Genomic DNA, 13,934 nt, shown 5'->3' with positions numbered 1-13,934 from the left:
CTCTATCCGTTTTCGCTCTATTATTCACGTTGCGATTATTATTATTTCCTTTTGTCTACTCTTCATGGCCACACTATTTTTTTGTCGGCGATTGTAGGATCTAAGCTGACTTTTGGCGCTACCTTTTGGGAGGCTTTTGTTTCGTTTGCATACCTTTTCGGCTTCATGATACCAACACGGTCTGGATCTCCTTGTATTGCGCGGATTTGCTGGGCTTGACAAAAAGTAGGACTTGGGCGTCACCATCAGCACCATTATGTTTTAGAGGATACCACATGTGCTTAGCGATTGATTGGCTAGACACAAACACACACACTCACACACACCAGTATTTAGATGCACACGAATATCACATCCCCCTGATTGTATAGAACGAATCGCATGCTTTACCTTTCTACCTTGAATTAAATGCAATGTCTGGGCGGGATGTGGCACGATGAAAAATGATGGTGGCAGCATGTCTTAGTTGGCGGCTGTATGCGTACATGCTAAATGCATAGGTAGCATTCGCCGCGAATCTAGATCTTGGACGCGGCGACTGCTTGGGAAGGCGCCATACGGCGACAGAAGCACCTGCCTCTCTCCATCCACGGTGACTTCCGCTGTCAGGCAAGTTGACACGCACCAAATTCCGGCAGAATTGACCTGTTCGGCGCACTCGGCGGCTTTTACCCCTCACCCTGAGTATGTCGGCCCCATTATACTCCCTATAACTTCACTCGGATATAGGCTTCGCATCCGCACCGTGTCCACGCAGCCCGTACCGTCTTCCTCCTCCCCGCTGACGGGCGATCTTACATTACATAACTTACACCATTAGGCTTTATGCACACCGCCCGCTCTATGCACGCAGCCAAAAAGCATCTGTTTGTTTCTTTGTTGATCGTACTCTTGTTCCATCTTCTCAGCCACCACTGCCTATGCCGGGAATCCATGGAGAGCGGGGCCTTCGTGCATGGCTTATATTCAGATCAGCAATAACCAAGCCAAAGTGGACGCCGACTTGACTTGGGGTCTGCAGGCAGGACGTGTGCGACACGATAGGGCAAGTAATGGCAATAGTTCAAGACCTGCCATTTTTGGGATTAGTCCATCCTATCCGTTGTTGGACGGGTCGTGCGGTCAGAGCACACTGCAAATGCAGCGAGTCCACATCGAATACCCGACTCGTAATGCCTGTGTTACGCTCACAAATGCGTTCCTGAGACATGGTATTCATTCCAAGTTCCGGCTGCACGGGCTGTGCCTGGCATCTACCGGCTTCCCACATCGCGGCTGGCCGTTGTAAGCCCGTTTGCACGGCCATTGTCACGACTGACGTCAAATCCACTGACCTCCTTTGCCAAGATCCACTCCAACAAGCCCACTCACTCATGTGGGTGCTTGTCCCACTTTCTTTCCTCTCACTTTACTGGCTCCATCCCGGCTGCCCACGCGGCGCATGCAGCATGTCCGAGGGAACATCAAAGCCGTCAAGACAAGAAGGATGCCAGGCTGTGAAACTGTTTCATCCCGGCCTTTTGACAACCCCCCCCCCCTCGCCCCGTTGAACTCCACACAAGCGAGTTCCTCAGCCCGCTCAAGTCACCCGTGACCCGCGACAACGGTACCGCGTTGGCTGGCCAAATCTAATTCTCCAAATCCAATACTCCAAGTCTTACATACCGTACTATCCATGCGAAGCCTCGATACGCCATCTTTTCTGCAATTACGCAAAGAAGTCGCCGCAAATGACAACCAAAGACATCATGATTGTGCGGAGGTGGGGGTGTATGTATTTCTTTAGGGACCGGCCAAATCCCGGGCCAATTCTCTCCAACCCGTTACAGAAGAAGACGCAGATGCGCCTCAAGAGGAGGCCCGATTTCTGCATCCCTGCTTCCTTATTTTCGAACTACTTGTCCCGCTCCTTAGGGTGGCAATGCAAAGCAAATTCTCGCGGCACATGTTGGAAAATCCAGATGCACAAAAAAAGTAAATTGGCACCAGATGAACGGTTCACACATATTGGCCAGACGAGCCAATCAACGCTCACATCTATACGAAAGACCCTCCAGATCAAAACGCCAAACACTTTCCAACTTAGCTTCTCCATTACACGTTTGATCGTCATCAATTGTCTTCCGGTCTTGATTCCTGTAGTCTCGCTAATCTTTGTTCCCCTTGCCCTTGCTAATATCTTTTCGTTTGTCTAGGCCTTCTGCAAACAAGCCCTTCGGTATCGACAAGTGCACGTGCATTGAGACCCTGGGCACGGCGTCTCCCTTCCATTGCGAGGCGAGGCGGACGGGATTTCGGCTATGATCTTCAACCATGGCTGAGTTTCGACAGGGGGTATGAGCGTGTGCATGATAACAAACGGTCTTTTCAAACAACTATTCCGGTGTAGTTACACGAGTCGTCTATCCCGCGCCTTTGTCGTCACAGAATAGTCATTACAATATGCACCTAGGCGATCCCAGAAAACATTGCCTCGACAATTGTCCGCTGTCCGCTGCAGGTTCCGATGATGCAGGGCACAAAGTGGTGTGCTATGTTGCCAGAATGCAACAACAGCTTTGTGCATTTTTATTCTTCTCTTTCCGCCATGAGCACGACACATATCGGAAAGCATTGTTGTGGGGATGTGGTGGTTACGTTATTTCCTTTAGTTTCCTATTTGCGTCTTGAGTGCTTCGTTATACTAATCATCGTCAGTTGCTATTCTCATTACGGTATGTTATTTGCTTTCTCTTCTTCTTTCCTCGCCTAAGGCGCCCGCCGTAGGATTCGTTCACCGCATCATTGCTTCCGATCGAGATAGCCCTATACGCTAGCCTCGAAACAAGTTCCATCCCGACTGTGCAGCAATCAGGTGCGCCAAAAAGCTAGATCCATACGTTCCTGCAAGCTCTCTTGTCCAATCGCCCTGCTTTTGCTTGAGAAAAGGCAAACATATGCACGCTAAGTGCCCTCCACGGGGGCCAGGGGTTTGCATGCATCTGTGCATGATACGAAGCGATTATTGGATTGTTACGTTAATTTTTTTTCCTTTAGTCTACGAGTCGGAATGCGGGGAAGGGTAATGATTAAGTAGGTGTATAGACAAACTCGCAGGGTAACAATCATGCTACTGTCTGGTAAGTTTTAAATCCCAGTCCCCGGAACACATGTTATACAATGTCTGATATTAATATATAGATGCATCGCTATCGCTTTTTTTCTTCGTGTTACATAAATTAGGAAACGATGAACGATACTCAATACCCGGTATCCACGGCCTCACCGACAAGTCACACACACACACAAAAGAAAACACAATGAACACCCCAAAACAGATGTACATGCTGAAAAAGCAACACAATGGCGCTCTACAAGTCCACTTGAGGAACCACAAAAGTCGTTCCGCCCCCAAAAGTCTACCTGCACGTACAACTGAAAACAGGCAAGAGAAAATCGCCCAAATGTATTAATATCCCACTCCGGCACTCTACCTATTTTCTTTTCCCATCTCGACTCTTTTATTTTCATTTTTCTAGTAAGACAGACGTAATCGTCTTCCCAAAACTCCAAAACCTACCTACGCGCGCGGAGCAACATCGGTCCACGACGTGCTTCCCGTCCGCCATGGCGGGCCGCTAAAACCCCACAAAAGTAGTCATACAATCCATATCCAAGCGTCCCCCTCCCACCCTTCACAGCCACTTGCTCCGTAAAGTACTCTACTCAACAACTAAACCTCATCCTTGCTTTTTCCCTTTTGCCATTTTCTTTTTTCTTTTTTTCACATCTGCCGCGCTCCCCGAGCGGTTCGATCTGCGACTCCCCCCGGCCTCCTCGAAAAGGTTCCCTTGTTTAATAAGGCTTGGTTGGGGCTTGGAGGTGGGTGTGGCCCACGGGGATGGGGAAGCAGAGCGGAAGGACAACGGCGTATTGCCCCAGTGTGGATCTTGGCTCGCATGATGTTTCCCCGCACACCTAAGATAATTGAAGGTTTTAGCTAAGCTCCACAGTTGAAGGGGTGGTGTGGTCGTCGGTGGAGCTTGGGGGAGGGTGTCGGGTCTGGCAGCTGGGGCTGTGCTGGCGACCGGCAGAGGGTGCAGGTTATTTTCTTTTTTTGCTTTTGCCGCGGGAGGGGCGTCGGCGTTGGGTGGCTGGTTATCGTGACGTATCTCAAGATGTAGGTAGTTGGTGTGATGATGTTGCGTGAGTTCGGGGTGTTTTATTAGGAATGTGCACTACATGGCCTGACGTGGAATGTTCTTCTTTTTTTCAAAAAAATAAAAAATAAAAGGAAATAGAGCATTTTTGGTGTATCAAAGCGCACAAAACTGATCTTTACGTATTCTAGGGTTGTATTTTTTCAAAACAAACAAAAAGGGTCAAGCGAGATACACACACTACTTGGCATACTTTTCCATAAAAGCAATTGTATGCTCCATGACCTCATTTGGGTTTGAGGAATTCAAAAAGTGCTCGCCGCCTTCAATTAGTTCGAGCCGTGCATCGGGCGAGTTTTTGAAGAGCTTGATTTCCTCTTGAGCATTTGCAACCGTGTATACCACGTCGTTTGTTCCCTGTGAGTTGTATAAACGTCAGCAACATATATCACGTTTGGGACATTGCCAACTCAAATGCTTCGAAGAGAGCTCCGGTGAAGCAAGCATATTCCAGCTTTTGTAAACAGATGAAAAACAAAAACAAAGAAACGCCAAAAAAAAACTACTCACATGCAGCCATAGGACTGGACAAAGGACATCCTCAGCCCTCAAATGCAATCCATCTCTATCCCTCAGATTAATCGCCGCCATCCTAATCCTCTTCCTACCTTCATCACCCGTATAATTCTTCTGAAGCTGCTGCGTCCAGAATTTCTTCGTCTCCGCGGAGCAATCCTGGCCAAAGCCCTGCGCTATGAGAAACTCGGCGAATTCCTTAGTAGGCACGAAGTCAGGCGTGGGCTGATTGTTCTTTGTGCCGAAGTCGCCCGTGATGAGGTTGGCGAGGGCATCCAAAGCCTGCCAGCAGCCAAGTTGGCGACTGCGTTCGGATTCAAAGTCGAGAGATGTTCCGAGGGGAATTATACCTTGGATCTTTATGTTGCAGATTTCCAGCGTGTCAGCTACTACTTCCTTTTTTGGAGGGGGAGGGGGGTAAACGATTTCTTCTTTCTTCACATCACACTTCCCCTACGTCCCACCCTTCCCCCCACCCAGAGATATCTTAGGAGAATGTCCAAAAGAAGAAGAAGAAGAAGAAGAAGAAGAAGAAGAGAAAAAAAACTCACCCTCTTCCCCCCCAAAAGCGCCATCCTAACCGTAACCCAACCCCCCTGACTCGTCCCCATCACCACTGCCCTCTTCACCCCCAATCCCTCCATAACCTGCAAATTCATCACCGCAGTATCCCAATACGTCCAGTGCTCCGCCTCATGCGCTCTCGTCCCGCCATGCCCCAGCAGCTCAATCGCCAGCAGATTCATCCGCGAAGTGAGTGCATCGTTGGCGAAGAAGGAGTCGAAGAGGGCTGAGGTGGTGAGGAAGGAGTTTACGAGGACGAGAGTGGGTTTGGTGGTGGCGGAGAAGGAGGGGGAGATGCGGTAGGAGGCGGTTATGCCGCCGAGGTGGGGGACGGTGATTGTTTGGGTGGTTGACGACATTGTTTTTGTTTTGTTTGAGAGAGAAAGAAAGAAAGAGAGGGAGAGAGGGGGGGGGATTTTTGAGAATCGAGTTGAGGAGGGGTGTGGGTTTTGGTGGGAAATAAGAGTCAGTTTGTACATGAATGGTTGCTCGGTTATGTCATGGTTTGGGGGGCCTCATGTGATACTATTTTTTTGGGTGGGCGGTGCTTTGATCTTACACCAGTTATTGGTTCTTGGTTTCTGCTGGTAAGAGTCTTTTTAGTTGCCGGGGCTTTCGGACATGGTCTAGAAGGGCTCTCTCTCTGTATGTCTTGGGTACAGGGTAAGACGGTTGATATCGCGGGCTGATGTCCGACTTGTCGAGAGTTTAAAAGAGCGGCACGCGTTTCAGAATGCGGAAATAAAGCTTCGTAGAGCGGTTTGCACGAGTCTTGGGACGGCATCTTACAAACACTTGTTCTCAAATCTTGGTTTTCGACCGTCTTGCGTGGCTACCAAGCCGGCGAAATGAGGATTACATGGCTTGGTGTTGTGTGGACCGTGCGCGATTTGCTCGGGGTTTAAATTGATGGATGAGATGCCGGCACATCCCGCGCGATAGATTGCTATGTGGGGTAAGGTAGAAGTATCAGTAGAGGAGCATGTTCAGATTTGGACATAAGAAGCTAATCTCGTACTGGGGTCCTGTGCTACTATTCACTCCTTTATAACGGAGGGGCTTATGTTTTAGTTAGAGGCTTCCCCAGAAGGAAGATGAGGGTTCGGTAGGACAGTTGTCTTCCTCGAGATGATTGGGTCAAACATCATCGGTGATTCAGCAGAAGAAGGGCAATTCCTGTATCAAGTGTATGCCCGGAATATGTGATATTCTGAACATTTAAAGAGCTATGATACAACTAGTATAGCACGCCGGTAATGACTATTCAATTTGTGGTGTCACTATGTATCTAATTATCTATCAATTAATTAGATAATTTGTAGCTAGGTTCACGCTTTATGGCTATGTCATAGCATTGACACCATTGCTATTGAAGACCAGTCAACGTTAGGTTTGATCAAAATTTGAAATCGTAGCTATATTGATTGAAGCATGAAGATACTAAAACCCACTGGTGCGATCAACTTCATCGAGGTTGACTGGATAGATTTTGAGAATAACCCAGCCTAGTTTTGGTAGCAACCTCTGTAGTAACAGAGATGGGTGATTGCAGCTAAAGCTGCGAAACTTCTTAGTACCGCCTACTGGCTGTAGTCATGATATTTTGTGTCTCTAGTGAGCGAGATCTGTAGATTGATGTCGCCTGCTTTTTCGTCTCACGAGCGACTAAAGTTGGAGTACGAGCAGAGATGGATTACTCATGTCGAGGAATTAAGGGGGCTTGGAAACAAAGCTACTCTGCATCTTGTGCAGAATTACGGGTTTGCACAGTAGATATGATCAGTGGGTACGCATTGCCCAATACACTGTGTTGATGAGATTTATCCATCAACACCGGTGCTGGCTACGAGTTTCTTACTACCCTCTAGAATACCGCAAAAAATCGGTGTATGCCGGTTTTTAAACTGCTAAGAACAACCCCTGTATCATTGTTTCTTCTAAGATTTCATCCTAGCGTTCTCACTTGGCTTTGACAAAAAATAAGCCATACTTTCAAGCAATAGTACTTAATGCGCTACCAGCACCTTGTAGTCAATTGACTTAGGAATTGGATTTGTCATGGTATTTGTCGAGTAATTCCTTAAATATCTCATTGTACATTCGACAGCCCTTGAACGTAGTCTAAAGAAAGAAACTCAACACTGACCACGACGCCTTGCAGGCCATCAATATATCCAAAAACAGTACGCAAAGCCACTTGAAACCGACAAATTCATGCAGAGAAGGTGAAGTCAAAACGACAATTCTCGATCATCAGACAGAATCACGTATTGATGGCATCAAATGGCTAGGAGACTCGCCTTGTGATCTCATACATAGTTGCATAACGATCCCTGGAAATGTCGTCCCATCATCAAACTCGCAGCGTAGACTGATGAAAAGCCAAGCTGTTGTGCTTGTGGGCTTGGAAATGTAATGATAGATAAGAATGGTGGAGCGGATTTGGTTGGCAAGTATTGGTCCGCCAAGAAATAATGGCAGTAAGACTGAATAGCACATGATTCAAGGCTATGAAGTTTTAGCCTAGGCTTTTGTACTTGGTGTAATTTTCGTCTAGCGTGATACAATGAGAAGAGTGCGTATGTTTCATGTTGGGTTGGTTTTGTTTGTATTCCAATTTTTTTATACTGGAAGTCCTGGACCTCCAGCTTGCGCTTCAGCGACCCTAGGATTGCTGTGTTTATTATCTGCTGTGGATGAGGTGCTTGTCATATGAGCGCCGTTACTCCTGCATTCTCTTGTGATACTAAAAGCGGTAAATGCCATGACGCCTCTAACCTGAACTTACTTGCAAGTTATATGTATTCATCAATGACAAGAAGTTGATAATCTGACGTAGAATACACATTTCGTTTCATGAACATTCCTTGCTTGTATCCAGCCATTGGTTCTAGATCGGGGTCTACCTCTATAAGAAACCGCGACACTCCATCTAGCCAGCCCTCTAGTTCTCAAGAACATATCTATACCTCGCCTTTCCAGCCTCCATATCAATAATCGCATTGTTAGCGTCGCTCATAGGCCTCTTCTGCACCCACGGCTTAATCTTCTTCTCAGCCGCCAACTCCAACATCTCCTTAATCTCCCACGGTGCACCAACAGCACTACCGGCGATACTAACTCCCTTCATGAGAAGCGTAAAAGCGTTGATAGGAGGCAACTCGCCCTTATCAGGGGCACCGACCTGGACGAGGGTACCGTGAGTCCTAAGGAGTCCGACGTATCCATCCAGCGGCATCTTTGCGCTCGAGACGGTGGAAATGATGAGGTCCAATGTGCCGGCGTTGTGCTTGGCCCAGTCTTTGTCTTCGTCGGTTGCGATGTAGCTGTCGGCACCCAGCTTGAGTACGTCGTCGCGCTTCTCAGCTTTGCGGCTGATTCCTACGACTTTGTCCGCGCCCATGGCTTTTGCGAAGATAACGCCGAAGTGGCCAAGACCTCCGACTCCGACGATTCCTACGGTTTTTCCAGGGCCACAGCCGAATCTTCGCAATGGAGAGTAGACGGTCTGGTTGTGGTATAGTTAGCATGTGCTTCATATTCGTGGTGAATCGGAGTTGTAACTTACAATTCCTCCGCACAGCATGGGAGCGGCATCGGCACTATCCAGGCCTTCAGGAATTTTGAACACAAAGTGTCCATTGGTACGGTTGTGCGTTGCGTATCCTCCGTAAGACTTGCCCTCGTCACCGGGGTAAATAGAACCATAGGTACTGATGCCTTCGCGTGAGCAGTGGTTCTCAATGCCATTTGAGCATTCAGGGCAATCTGGCTTCAAGCAGGAGCGTGCTTGAGCTCCAACACCGACACGGTCGCCCTCCTTGATGTGCTTGACATTCTTACCAACCTTGACGGCTTTGCCAATGATCTCATGACCGACAACGCAAGCTGCGGTAAGTTAGCATGCAGGATAATCGATAGCAATTGGATATGCATACGGTATGGGCAAGGTGACCAGCCAGAGCTTAGCGTGTGCAAGTCTGAACCGCAGATACCGCAGTGGGAGATTTCAATGTCGACATCGTCCTCAGTCCACTTCTTGGGATCGAATTGGCCCCATTCCATCTTTCCCTTGACGCTCTCCTCGTCTTTTCCAAGCCATCCCTCAAATTTGGTGTCTGTAGCCATTGCGCCGCTGATGTGAATGTAATACTTGGTGTGTGTTTAGATATGTTAGTAATAGATTGATTGTCGTAGGCTTGAAAATGGGTGTTGCTAGAAGGGCGGGAAACCCCTCACATATATGTACATATGTAGAGCCCTGGCCATGACCTCTGCCGATGGCCCATCATGACGTGTCTATAGATTTTTATCTATCCGGAACAGCCTCCACGGAAACTTAACATGTTGACTTCGGAGCTGTCCCACAAATTTACCTGTCTCTTGCAGCTGATCGGGCCGTTGACCAGCCTCGGTAGCAGGGCGTGCGTCATTGGCTCGATTACAGGCGGTATACTAATCAACAGCGGCTACCTTATAGTGGTAGCAGCCACCGAGCCGCACGTTATGAAGAAAAGAAGTTACCCACTATGTCACTACCACGCGGAGCGGAACTATGCTCCCTCTCATTGGCTGTGTGTCTCGCGCTAACAAAATGGCCGGTAGACACCGGCCCAAGGCCGGATTCGTCGGGAAGATCGACTGATGTAGGTAGCTGGCGTGGAAACTTTATTCAGCAATATTAGAGTTACAATGCGGGGATAGAGAGAAATCCGTTGAGCATTGTGTGCTGAACAGTGTAGATTGAAGCGCACGAAGGCTTGTCTCGCATCCGCAAACTGCCGGCAGTCGTCCGGGGTATAAGCATGTCTCTGTCTCATATCGATCTTTTTTTTGGGATAAAAATGGAATATTGAGTTGATATTTTGTTCATCAAGATACTGTACATACATGTGTAGTAGAGAGTTTCTCTTAATTGGGGCTCTAAACTTACCGGAAGCGCTCGAATCGCTCTTCCTCAGCCATTCTCTTATTCACGCGTTCAATCGTTTCAGCGCTATATAAATCTTCGAGGCTTTTTTCTCCCTTCAATATCTCCTTCTCGTGCTTGCTTGCCTCTTCCTTGGTCATGAGAACCAAATCTCCCATCTTGAGATGACTGTTCTTTTGTCCTGGAGTGCTTTGGTCAACAAAGCTTTCAGTTGGCTTCCTCCATCTTGACAATATCAAGCGTGTGGACAAGCCGCTGATTATGCTTTTCCCATTATACACTTCTTCAACCAAATAGCCAACATCGTCTTGTGTGATGGGAATCTTGAGACCGAGGGGATCTTCACTGAACACTGCGCGAGCTAAGCGTTCTTCGGCACCTTGGAGAGCGCCTAGAATACCATCGTACATCTTGTCTCGAGATTTTGATGGAAGATATTCATGTGGGTAACCAGAAATGGAGAGAATGACATGGTTGGCAACAGCCAGGCCAAAGATTGCTGGCATGGTGCCTAAAACAGGCAATATCCGTACCCGGAAGTCTGCGAGAACACCCAATTCCCCCACGTTGCCTTTTGCGAATTCTTCTTCCGAGAGCGGTTGAAGCTCAGCCTTTCCAGGTCCTGGCCTCTCGGTCGAATAAACGACCGGTATCCCGTCTTTTACGCCTTTCAACCGCAGCTTTCGTCTCGTGGACTTTGAGAGAGGGTCATCTGTGCTTGCTGAAATGTCGCCAATGAAGATTCTGGTAGGATCGGACTTGCAACCTGCACCCATAGAGGAGATGACCTTGATGTTGTTCATGTAGCAGTAGGCCAAGAGGGCAACTTTGCTGTCGATGTTGTCGATGGCGTCTATTACAAAATCTGGTTGCTGGCCATTTAGAGGCGCCAATTGAGCAACTGCAGTCTGCTCACTGAACAGCTCGTTTCGGCATTCGAAGTGGGTCCATGGTGTGATTTGTTCGAGCCGCTTACGGAGACAGTGCACTTTGGGTGTTCCAACATCTGCCAGAGTTGCTACTGCATGTCGGTTCAGCGAAGACAAAGTAACCTGGTCAAAATCTATGAGACGGATCTTAGAGCATCCTGATCTTGCAAGAGCTGCTGTTGCATGCGATCCTACTCCACCACAACCGACTACGACTACGAAAGCGCCCCGTAGCTTCGCGAGTCCTTCATCTGTAAGAAAGACCCGATTTCTCGCCAATTGCTCGAGGATAAGATCTAAAGGTTCCGTGAGAACTCAATGTAGTCGTGTTTTCAAAGACAGTGACGTCTTACCGTCGTCATAGTCGCCTTTTCTCGCTCGCGCGGCGAGTGCCATGCTGCGCTCATCTTCTTTACTTGGAGCAAATACATGTGAAGCCGCGCCATATTCAGTCAGCTGTAAAGCGTCAGAAAGATTATGGATCTCCAAGAACGAGGCCGTCATGGCAAAAGTTAGCCGGCGCAATTGTTGTACTTGCTCTTGACGGACGATGGTCTTCACTGAGATCTGGAATAGACGCTTTCAAGTCTGCTACTCTCGTCATGCGTCGAGCCTTTTGATAACCAAGAATAGCACTTCCAACTACAAGGCCCGAGACGGCAGCAGTCGCCACAAGCTGTGCATGGTGGGACTCGGAGGCCCGCGATATCCACGAAGGCATCCTGGTGGGGTTTAGTCGCACAGCGTGAGAACGTGCACTCGATCTATAATGCTATGACCATACAGGAAGAAAGCAACCAAGGAAAAAGAAAAATGATTGAGAACTCTGCGAACTGAGAATGGCTGGGATGATTTTTAGTCATATTGAGAGTGCTGGCAGGCTTCAAGTTGTTGACGCTAGTGCGTATGCGGTAAGCGCCAAAGTCTGCTTTGAGAAAACGCAGATGACCACCACCATGTAAAAAGCAGCCAGCAGCGAACCATACGGGGACAAATATACGCGTTTGAGACACTCTTCACGCGCCAGACAGGACGCTGGACTGTGCGGGTGCCTTGTCGCCTACAAGAGGCCTCCACGTCCACTTCTACTCCTTGCGGCCCACATCTCCGAGGACTAAACTGCAACCATGTCGAAACTGACATTCGCCTTGATCGGCGCAGGCGGTGCTGCTGCCGGAGCTGCAGTAACAGCAGCGCTGTACTCTACCAGGAGAGACAATTTTCCGCACGCGCCAGCTGTCACGACAACGACAACGACAACTGTGACTGGATCCACACGAGCAGGCCCAATTCCCTCAGCCCCAACGGGCCTCGCAGTTCACGCCCCTGCCGCTGCTGCCGCTGCTCGCAGAGCGGTTGTAGACCCCAACGGTCTCTTCCAATATGGCTTCCCCGGTCCGGTCAATGACCTCCGTCCTGCCGCCTCTCTCACATCGTCGTACGACCGACGGACGCGAAACCCAGCATGGGTAGCGGAGCACATAACCCCAGAGTCGCTAGCAAACAACAATGCGGATCGAAAGCACAGCGTCTTTGTTGAGGATGTCTCAATCCCTGAGATGTTCCGCGCAAAGCTCAAGGACTACCTCCGCAGCGGCTATGACCGAGGCCATCAAGTCCCCGCAGCAGACGCAAAATGGAGCCAAGAAGCCATGGATGACACCTTCGCGCTGAGCAACATGTGCCCGCAGGTAGGCAATGGCTTCAACCGCGATTACTGGGCCCACTTCGAAGACTTCTGCCGTAGACTCACACAGAACTATCCCTCTGTACGCATCGTAACCGGTCCCTTGTACCTCCCCAAGCGCGACGAGGACGGCAAATGGCGTGTCTCCTACGAAGTCATTGGCTCACCACCCAACGTTGCCGTCCCTACCCATTTCTACAAAGTCATTTTCGCCGAAGACGGCAAGCTGGGCGGCAAAGTCGCACTGGGAGCGTTTGTGCTGCCCAATGCAGTCATCTCCAACAGCAAGCCCCTGTCGGACTTTGAAGTGCCCGTTGAGGCGGTGGAGAGGGCAAGCGGCTTGGAGTTTGCAACAAAGCTGAGCCCCGACAGGCGCAAGAAGTTATGCCAAGAGGTCAACTGTGGTCTCATTGTTAAGGAATATGCACAGAGACAGAAGTCGTTTGGCAAGCAATAATTGAAAGTCGGAGTTTGGTATTCAACCACATGTCTTATCTTCATACACAGCTCGTGTTGCTAGTCGTACATTGTATAGTACATTTTCATATCGATACGTCGCCCTACTCGTACAGATGGCATTTCTCATGTTACCCATGCGCCCGGAAAAGCGAGACTGTCAGTCTCGTCTATTCCGTGTATCTTGCCATGGCATCGTTCCTCTCAAGCCTTTTTCTTGTATCCTCTCTGCAGACTTTAAAAGTTCTGCACCGCGCCGCCCTGGGCGCTTTCACGCTGTATCCTCGCGACGTATTGCTTGCTAACAGTGTTCCATGCGCTCATGTACTTTTCCATGCATGCAGTGAAGCAGTTTTCTTCGCCTTTGGAGAGGGATGTGCCGGGCTTGGGGACGCAGCGTTCAAAACAGTGCTCGTTGAGTTTCTGTGGGTTCATTAGCACATGTAATTTTTCAAGACGAATTCAAAATGTATAGGCGTACCTCGACAAGCATGCGTGCATTCTGCATGGCGGCCTCTTGCTGCACCTGGCGCATGACGGCCGTCTTGGGATCGCTGGGGCCTAATGAATTCATTGTGAATTTTGTATGTATTTTTTTGGTGGAATTAGGGTATCAGAAAGTAAGGTGTGTGAGTCGTTGGGCAGTGGCTCCC

The 13,934-nt window shown here is 48.9% G+C and overlaps 6 protein-coding genes across 6 annotated transcripts; 1 reads left to right on the top strand and 5 right to left on the bottom strand.

Annotated features, from left to right (window-relative positions):
• Nucleotides 1–4,379: 4,379 nt before the first annotated feature.
• On the bottom strand, nucleotides 4,380–5,638 carry COCVIDRAFT_86972 (hypothetical protein; the record flags this gene model as incomplete). The annotated part of the gene is made up of 3 exons (XM_014705830.1): nucleotides 4,380–4,556; nucleotides 4,710–5,072; nucleotides 5,267–5,638. The coding sequence occupies 3 exons, from the start codon at nucleotides 5,636–5,638 to the stop codon at nucleotides 4,380–4,382; spliced, it is 912 nt and encodes a 303-aa protein (XP_014561316.1).
• Nucleotides 5,639–8,223: 2,585 nt separating this feature from the next.
• Nucleotides 8,224–9,407, bottom strand: COCVIDRAFT_87079 (hypothetical protein; the record flags this gene model as incomplete). The annotated part of the gene is made up of 3 exons (XM_014705829.1): nucleotides 8,224–8,787; nucleotides 8,848–9,167; nucleotides 9,218–9,407. The coding sequence occupies 3 exons, from the start codon at nucleotides 9,405–9,407 to the stop codon at nucleotides 8,224–8,226; spliced, it is 1,074 nt and encodes a 357-aa protein (XP_014561315.1).
• Nucleotides 9,408–10,208: 801 nt separating this feature from the next.
• On the bottom strand, nucleotides 10,209–11,859 carry COCVIDRAFT_33652 (hypothetical protein; the record flags this gene model as incomplete). Its single annotated transcript, XM_014705828.1, has 3 exons — nucleotides 10,209–11,434; nucleotides 11,492–11,594; nucleotides 11,677–11,859. 3 exons carry the CDS (start codon nucleotides 11,857–11,859, stop codon nucleotides 10,209–10,211), a joined length of 1,512 nt encoding a protein of 503 aa, XP_014561314.1.
• A 43-nt stretch (nucleotides 11,860–11,902) lies between these two features.
• COCVIDRAFT_86747 (hypothetical protein) lies at nucleotides 11,903–12,130 on the bottom strand (the record flags this gene model as incomplete). The annotated part of the gene is made up of 1 exon (XM_014705827.1): nucleotides 11,903–12,130. A coding segment is annotated over one exon (228 nt), but the record flags the coding sequence as incomplete, so codon positions are not given.
• Nucleotides 12,131–12,265: 135 nt separating this feature from the next.
• COCVIDRAFT_86913 (hypothetical protein) lies at nucleotides 12,266–13,282 on the top strand (the record flags this gene model as incomplete). The annotated part of the gene is made up of 1 exon (XM_014705826.1): nucleotides 12,266–13,282. The coding sequence occupies one exon, from the start codon at nucleotides 12,266–12,268 to the stop codon at nucleotides 13,280–13,282; it is 1,017 nt and encodes a 338-aa protein (XP_014561312.1).
• Nucleotides 13,283–13,518: 236 nt separating this feature from the next.
• On the bottom strand, nucleotides 13,519–13,855 carry COCVIDRAFT_22608 (hypothetical protein; the record flags this gene model as incomplete). Its single annotated transcript, XM_014705781.1, has 2 exons — nucleotides 13,519–13,704; nucleotides 13,763–13,855. The coding sequence occupies 2 exons, from the start codon at nucleotides 13,853–13,855 to the stop codon at nucleotides 13,519–13,521; spliced, it is 279 nt and encodes a 92-aa protein (XP_014561267.1).
• Between the last annotated feature and the right edge of the window lie 79 nt (nucleotides 13,856–13,934).

This window comes from Bipolaris victoriae (assembly GCF_000527765.1).
Source record: "Bipolaris victoriae FI3 unplaced genomic scaffold scaffold_6, whole genome shotgun sequence".
NCBI lineage: Eukaryota > Fungi > Ascomycota > Dothideomycetes > Pleosporales > Pleosporaceae > Bipolaris > Bipolaris victoriae.
Note: the sequence above shows the minus strand (reverse complement) of the source record. Positions and strands in the feature narration are given on the sequence as shown.